The sequence below is a fragment of the Nelumbo nucifera genome, chromosome 2 (assembly GCF_055504915.1).
Source record: "Nelumbo nucifera cultivar China Antique chromosome 2, China Antique-T2T, whole genome shotgun sequence".
Taxonomy (NCBI): domain Eukaryota; kingdom Viridiplantae; phylum Streptophyta; class Magnoliopsida; order Proteales; family Nelumbonaceae; genus Nelumbo; species Nelumbo nucifera.
Window position 1 is genome coordinate 31,582,559 of NC_142650.1, and position 7,351 is coordinate 31,589,909.

General features: G+C 36.6%; 1 protein-coding gene across 2 annotated transcripts; it reads right to left on the reverse strand.

Annotated features, from left to right (window-relative positions):
- Nucleotides 1-1,699: 1,699 nt before the first annotated feature.
- Nucleotides 1,700-6,876, reverse strand: LOC104603325 (stromal cell-derived factor 2-like protein). Of its 2 annotated transcripts, XR_016082923.1 has the most exons (7): nucleotides 6,392-6,876; nucleotides 6,153-6,293; nucleotides 5,886-6,026; nucleotides 2,556-2,605; nucleotides 2,336-2,465; nucleotides 2,098-2,246; nucleotides 1,700-1,967 (listed from the first exon to the last, which is right to left on the reverse strand). XR_016082923.1 is itself a non-coding variant. In XM_010267326.3 (6 exons), the coding sequence occupies exons 1-6, from the start codon at nucleotides 6,491-6,493 to the stop codon at nucleotides 2,163-2,165; spliced, it is 648 nt and encodes a 215-aa protein (XP_010265628.1). In that variant the 5' UTR covers nucleotides 6,494-6,876; the 3' UTR covers nucleotides 1,700-2,162. The 2 variants fall into 2 exon arrangements, 1 of the variants encoding a protein (XP_010265628.1); XM_010267326.3 differs by having other exon boundaries at nucleotides 1,700-2,246.
- Between the last annotated feature and the right edge of the window lie 475 nt (nucleotides 6,877-7,351).

Here is a 7,351-nt window from a genome sequence, read left to right on the forward strand (position 1 = left end):
GCAGAGTTCATAACTTGCTTTGAGGCATCCAATCATGGGATATGGCTGCGTAACTTTGTCACGGGGCTGCGAGTGGTTATTGGCATTGAAAGACCATTAAAGTTATTGTGTGACAATAAATCTGCAGTTCTGTATTCCAACAACAACAGAAGTTCTCTGAAGTCGAAACATATTGATATCAAGTTTCTATCTGTCAAGGAAATAGTTCAAAGTGGTCAGATTTACATAGAGCATATAGGGACAAACTCCATGATAGCGGATCCATTGACCAAGGGATTGCCACCTAAGGTGTTTCATGTGCACACTGCTCGTATGGGTATAGACATGTTTTATGATACCTTGATTTAGTGGGAGTTTTCTTTTCTTTTGCTCTTGAATGTACTATGGATTAAGGCGTATTTGCATGTCTACATTTACACATAATAAAGTTTATGACTCTTTCCATCAACTACATCTCTGAATATGTTTGTGACTTTGATTAATCTCTCTAAAGAATAAAATTGAACCAGTTGGAAATATGCATGTTTTGATATCACATTGCATGTAATTTCCATGCCACTCATTCATACTTGATCTATGTCATTGAATGCATTGATATGGTGAGCATGAAAGGTTTAGTCACGCATATATGTGGCGAATGCCGTCATGGTCTCATATTAGTACAGGAGATGGACCAGATTGAAACTAAGGAGAAGTCTAAAGAAATTAGCATAAGAAGTGTACACATAAGGAATTCTTTCAATATAATTGTTTCAGTTCTGATATATAGCCCAAGTGGGAGATTGTTAGGTTTTAATCTCTGTTAAGTGGGCTTACATATTCAGTGAAACAATTGCATTGATGGGCTATCTTGTAAGTGGACTAAATCAAGTGATTCATTTAGGCAAAGCCCGTAGACTTCAATAAAAGGGTATGGGGCTTAATGAGTGGATACCACATTTTGGCCCATATAGGCTTAATGGGATCCTATTAGGTTAAAATATAAAGACTCCTAAGTTATGGTTCCCAATATATTAAGTCATCTAGCCGCCCTCTTGCTCTACCCCATTAGAGTCAAGAACTGAGAAAACCTAAGGAATAATGAAGATTTAACTGAGAAAAACCACAATCGACCTACCATTGATTCATCACTCATTCTGCAAAGGCTTCTACTATCGCGATGGATACAGGTATACACGTTTAAACCTCCTTGGTAACTGCAGCATGATATTCTTTGGGATGCAACATGGCTTCTTGTTCTTTATACATGAATGATAGTGGTATGATTCTACAAGACTAAGGATTGATTTGCTCCCCCTTATTTATTCTTACAAATGATTTATTAGGGGTTGTTTGTTTGTGCCACCATGAAAGAAGAATGCATGAAGGAGATCAACTGCATGAAGATCAAGCAGTCTTTTCTAGGTTCGGTTACTGTAATTTCCGTTGTATAAAGAAAAAAAGGACATCTGAGGTTTGAAAAAGATGACTTTGCAGATATCCCTGATCATTTGGTATCCCCTACCTCCTGTTAAAAGTATTAATGATTTTTCATTTCTCATCTTCTTATCCTTCTTGGTTTTTCCACTCATCCATTAACCATCGTACAAATTTCTGCTACACTCATACACTCCGTTTTTGAACAGCCTTTTTTCAATCTATAAATATCATAATACATATCTTAAAATGTGAAATAAAACCCTGCTCATACAAGCACCGATAAGTAAGAACTTATGTAATCTTGTTAATTGACCAAATGGCTCACAATTGTTCACAGAAATGTTCAAGATTTACAGCTGCTCTGATGCCCAAAATAGAAGAAAAGAAGTTTCAACTGATGAACGACACATCTGATCAAGTCCGTTTATAAAGTTCACAGTTCTGCAATTCATGAATATAGGCCAAACTTGTTTATGTTATATATTGGGCAAATAGATATGTCAGATTCTAGTCAGAGAACTTGATGGTCACGACTCACGACTTAAGCCCTACAAGAATAGCTATCATCAGTTCCCTACGATGAAAACTGGAGATTTGCCGATCATTGAATCAACAAGTTATCATAGTGATGACGTAATCTTCAGATATTTGCTTTTACGTTGAGAAGAGGACATGTACCAGCACCAGGGAAGAAAGATCACCATCTCTATTTGTTCTGTTACATGAAACCAGGGTGACTAGTTCTATTTGCTTTCAGTAACCGGAAGGTATACTCCTTCTGCTGCCAACCAAACATTATCTGGACGCTTTTCTCGGACACCACAAACCTGTAATTGTTGCCAAAGAATTGGATTAATGTAAAGGTATAGAAACTATAATGTAAAATAGAAAAATATGGGTCTGAGTTTATTTTCACCTCCTGCTGACCCCCAGCTATCCGAGAATATTTCTTGTCGTGACTGTGCAGGTAGCCACCGGTGTCCACATGTTGAAGCCTGATCCTTTGATCTTGTTTCCATGTTTTCCCACTTCCCTCAATCTCAAGTCTAAAATGATGATGCCAGAAAATGGACATCAACCATCGTCATCAACAACAGAGATCTGAGATATTATCAGATACTGGCTAAAAATCTTACCTCCAGTAATCACCAGTATCAGATTCATTATCCCCTCCAAAGCAGCTTACCTACATATTTTACCAACATTCCTGTAAAGATCAATATGGATGCTATAGTACTTAGAAGTGGTTTAAAAACAAAGAGAAGTCCAAAAAAAGAAAAAAAATCCAATTCAAAGAATCATAGTAATGCCTTACACTCTAATACTGTAGGTATCCTAACCTCTACCAGCATTTTTTTGGTTTTAAATTCTTCTTAAATATTATGGAATAACATTAATTCACCCACAAATGCATATAATCATGATGTATAAAATAAATAGAAAAGCTGCTGAGACAGATATCGGCCATTTTCAAAAAGAACGGCTAGTAAAAGATTTGGGATCATAGTAAATGATCTCTGGTTACATTGGAAACCTCTAACCTGAATACAACCTCAATTAGAGATTGGGATTTGTTTTCAGGGGGAAGGGATCCTTCCACTTCAATAAAAACACAGATACAACATCAGGTCATGTTGTGGTGATTCCCTGACGATTTCAATGAGACTACATGTGGAACACAAAGTAACATAAAGTGCATGAAATGGTAAAAAGTACACTTGATTGGAGTGAAAGGGTCACTGGTCAGTGGTGGAAAGTACAGATGGGATATGACCTTGAAATATTTAATGGGATGTACGTATTAAATAAGGTTGGTAGCTTAAAGCTAAAAATAAAAGACAAACAGATTTCTTTCCTTGATAACAAACTTTGGATTTCAAAGAATGCAGTATCAAGTGTAGGCATTGGGTACTATCATGTGACAACACATATACTGAGCAGTTTTTTAGATATCTGGCTATCATAGCTTCAAACTCACAGTATCCATAAAGACCAAAATCTAGGTAAAGCACATTCAGACTCGTAGTCTGCAAACCTCATGCCATGGACCAGATGTGGCACAAAGCACTCTTAAGCTGTTTTAAACAGGCTATTAAACTTTTAAATTCTAATATCAGATCCTCAACGGCATTGTCATCTCGTGTGCCTATCTGTTATCACATTTTCCAGCAATTTCCTACTTGACTTGCATTCTGGGAAAAACGAATTTAGTCAGACTCAGTTCCATCCCTGGAAATATATTGCTAAAAAGAGTCCATTTGTCTCTGCTTAGATAATAAAGCATGTTCTTGTAATTATTCAATGGGGTCACAAGTTAAGCAGAAATTCTGGATCAGTTTGATTTCAAATATGCCATTATTCATGAGATCCCCTTTCAACTAGTGCTATGCATCTTCGTTTTTTTAATATAAAAGATTTTTAATAAAAATAAAGAAAAATGAGATCCTCCATCTTCTTCCTCCTTTCCTTCCTTCTCCTTCCTCCTCATCCCCCTCCTCTTAAGGAGGCTTACGCCTCACATCATGCCTTCGTGTTTTAAAACATTGTTCACTACTAACTCAACTTTTGGCAGTGGAATTTAGAGGACACCCACATTGATGAAATATGAGACAAACTGTTTTATCTGAAGTTTGTTGGTTGCAGTTAAGATAATCCAGTAACTCATGAAACTGTTAATACAAGGAATAGTTGTCAAGACAATGCCTAGTCATCCACCTAGGCATAAGGCATTTTCTTGGGATTTCCTTGTACCTTGCCTTGGTATTTCCATACGGGAGGTGAAATGATTTTATGTATGGTGAAGCAAAACCATATCATATTGTATAAAGGAGTTTAAAAGGCCACCATAAAGAAGCAAAGACCAGTTTTCAACCATAAAATGGGATTTGCCTTTTCGTTCTTTTTTAAATCTGTTGTAATCATTTCTGTCTATCTTTCTAACTCTAACTAGAATAAGGGTCTGCCCTTCAATTTTTTTCCCTTTCTCTACAATTAACACACTTTCATATTATCTCCTCCAGAAGTATATTGCATCCAAAATAACAAGCGCCCCCTCCTTTCATATGTTTCTTTTTCATATTCCCTCTATAATTAAGACACTTGCATATTCTCTATTCTATATCTTAATCGCATTCAAAACAAAAATGGCTTCATCCCTTCATATGTTTGTATTCTCCCATCATTTGGCTTACATACACATTGTCTCTCTATCTCCTTTGCATTAAATTATCTAGGTTCATCCCCTAGTTTTTCATAGGTTACAAAATGTTGTTTTTGTTCGATTTTGATGTTTGGTTCTTTCATGTTAATTCATTTTTAATGTTTTCTAGTTACTGCACAAACTACAGAAACAAGATAATTCATACAAGAATAGGGACAGAGACTGAAATCAACTAGACTTTTATTATTCCTTATTAAAAAAAAAAAATCATCACCAAGGTCTAATTGCCCAGGTGACAAGGAACTCCACTATCACCCAGCCTAAACATAGTACCTTAACAACTATGATACAAGTGCTCAAGCAACACAATCCCCTTTCACCGCTACACGAGCAATTTTCAAATACAAATTGACAAAAAGATATCCAATCACTTTCTTCTTGGTAAGTTTTCCTACAATTAAGGTGATGATTATCAGGCCAAAGAATTTGATAACAACAGAGCACATCACAGTTACCCCACATCTAGGCCTAGTAGCAAATACTATTTTCCAGATGCACTCAATGTGTCCAAACTCCATTAAATGATATTTTTGTTAGTATATGCCTTTCATTACAAAAAGGAAGGCATGAATTGCTTCAAGAATGTCAAATTCATTTATCTAAAAGCTAATTATTTACCAATTTTTTTTGGTAAAATAATGATTTACCAAATTAAGTTCATAAGAAAGTGAAAATATTAAATCATAGAAATAAGAATGTAAAGCAAAGATGAGTCTCACTTGTAAAATTTACATAAAAACATTTAACCATGACAAATTCACTTAACTGATAAAAAAAGAACCAATGATGTTAATAATCTCGTTGAGCCCGTTATAGGTTATGACAGGCTAGAGATCACTTTGTTTATCTAAAATCCAATGGCCATTAATAAAACTTGAAACAAGTTCGTTGTATAATTCCCTGAGAACAGAAATGCAAGAAAAACAAATTTTTAACCTCAAATAGCCAGCAGTCCTGAATGTATAAGTCGAGAAAGAAAAGAAAAAAGAAAATAATGCACATACACCAATCCTATGAACGCATTATGTAAAGATTAATAACCCTAAAATCCCCAAACTGCATTGATCCAACACCACTACACATTTTCATTTTTCCATGTTAACTATTTCATGGAAATAAGCAGCATTGCAACAACAGCTTAAATCAATAAAAATGGGAGCAACAGATACTGTTCAAAAATCAAAATCTTCAGACAAGCGAATGAAAAAAAAAAAAAAGGTAAATTTGAAAATGCCAATTAACCAACCTCCAGGTTGCCCGAAATTGGAGATGCATGCAGGTGGCTATGCAACCATTTTCGAGTCCTCATATGCTGCAACCGGATTATAGTTCCACTCTTAATTTTATCACCTTGTTTGGCAGATGAACCCGGAATTGGCTTAACAATCTAAAGAGAAATCAAACGCAATCAAAGCCCGCTCTGTATAAGAATTCAAACTTCGCTTTCCCCTCTAAAAAATGAAACAAAAGGAAACAAGAAAGAATTTTTTTGTTTGAAAAAAAAAAGAATTACCCAGTAGCTATTTGAATCATCGACATTGGGAAAACCAGTAACCGACTGCTGGCCGCTGCCCGAACCGTAAGGCACTTCGTGTGAATGCAAACGAAATTTCGTCCTCTCATGCATCAATTTCAGAACCGTGCCATAAGTAATCTTCCAAAACGAAAAAAAGAGTGAAAACTTGAGATTCCAATCAAATTCATTTAGTTCAGAAAAAAAAAAAAAAAAAAAGTTTTGATAGGAAGAGGCACCTCAACACCTTCGGAGGCCGCCGAAGCGGGAGAAGGAGAGCCCTGTTCGAAATCAAGGCCCAATAAGAGAAAGAGAGCGAGAGCGAAGAAGGAGATGGACATGAGGAAGAGAAAAACGATGAACCAGGTCCGCTGCCAGAAAGGAAGACCAGATAGAGAAGGACCTGATTCTCTGTATACAATTCGAGTCGGTTCTGAAAATTGGGTTTTCGGCGTAGAAGTAGACGAAGAAGGTTTCCTTCGAGAGAGGTTCTGCGGCCCTGAAGAAGCCACGGTTCGATCGGTACTATCCAGAGCGAAGCTCCGGAGACGCTTCCAATCTCGGCGTCGGCGTTTTCTCGGACAAGCGGAGAGCTTTCTATCTGGATCTTCAAGCAATGCGATCTGCTCTGCTCTGCTCTCTTCTTTAAAATTTTAAGCTTCTTCCGGTTGATTTGCTTCGTTTTTCATTTCTGCGTTTCGGAGTCAAGAGAGCGTGAGAGAGGAGTTCGTCTGTTTGCAGGATGCCACGTTTGGAAGACGAGCAGAGCCAATGAGACTCTTACAGGTGGAGTGGGTATGACGTGGAACGTTCTGATTGGGTATAACTCGTAACTTGGAAAGTTGAAAAGAAGGGCCTCCTGTAGTTTTAAAAAAACTACAGTTAATTTTTAAAATACCTAATTTACCTTTATACAACTATCAATTGCAGAGAATAAAATAAGTTTACATTATGCGAAAAGAGGTCCTAACAAGTAGTAGTAAGGGCAATTTAATAAATTCCGGTCTCCATTACTCAAAAAAGATTTATTTCAAAACGAAGGGGAGGTTTTAATGATTGTCAGAAATTATAGGAGAAGTTTTTTGTATTTTCTCCCAGAAAGAAGGGTTTCACTTCCCTCCCTTTTGTGAATTTGTCAACAAGCCCAACCAACGGTAGAAGGGAAAATTACTTAAGTTAAGCCCCCTATGTTATCATCA

What these genes read in the sequence shown, in the direction of transcription:
- LOC104603325 (XM_010267326.3), bottom strand. Translation starts at nt 6,493, where the DNA reads ATGTCCATCTCCTTCTTCGCTCTCGCTCTCTTTCTCTTATTGGGCCTT. An exon ending in CAATTTCGGGCAACCTGGAG is followed by an intron (nt 2,606 to 5,885) that starts GTTGGTTAATTG and finishes TAAAATATGTAG; the next exon opens with GTAAGCTGCTTTGGAGGGGA. An exon ending in TAGCTGGGGGTCAGCAGGAG is followed by an intron (nt 2,247 to 2,335) that starts GTGAAAATAAAC and finishes CAACAATTACAG; the next exon opens with GTTTGTGGTGTCCGAGAAAA.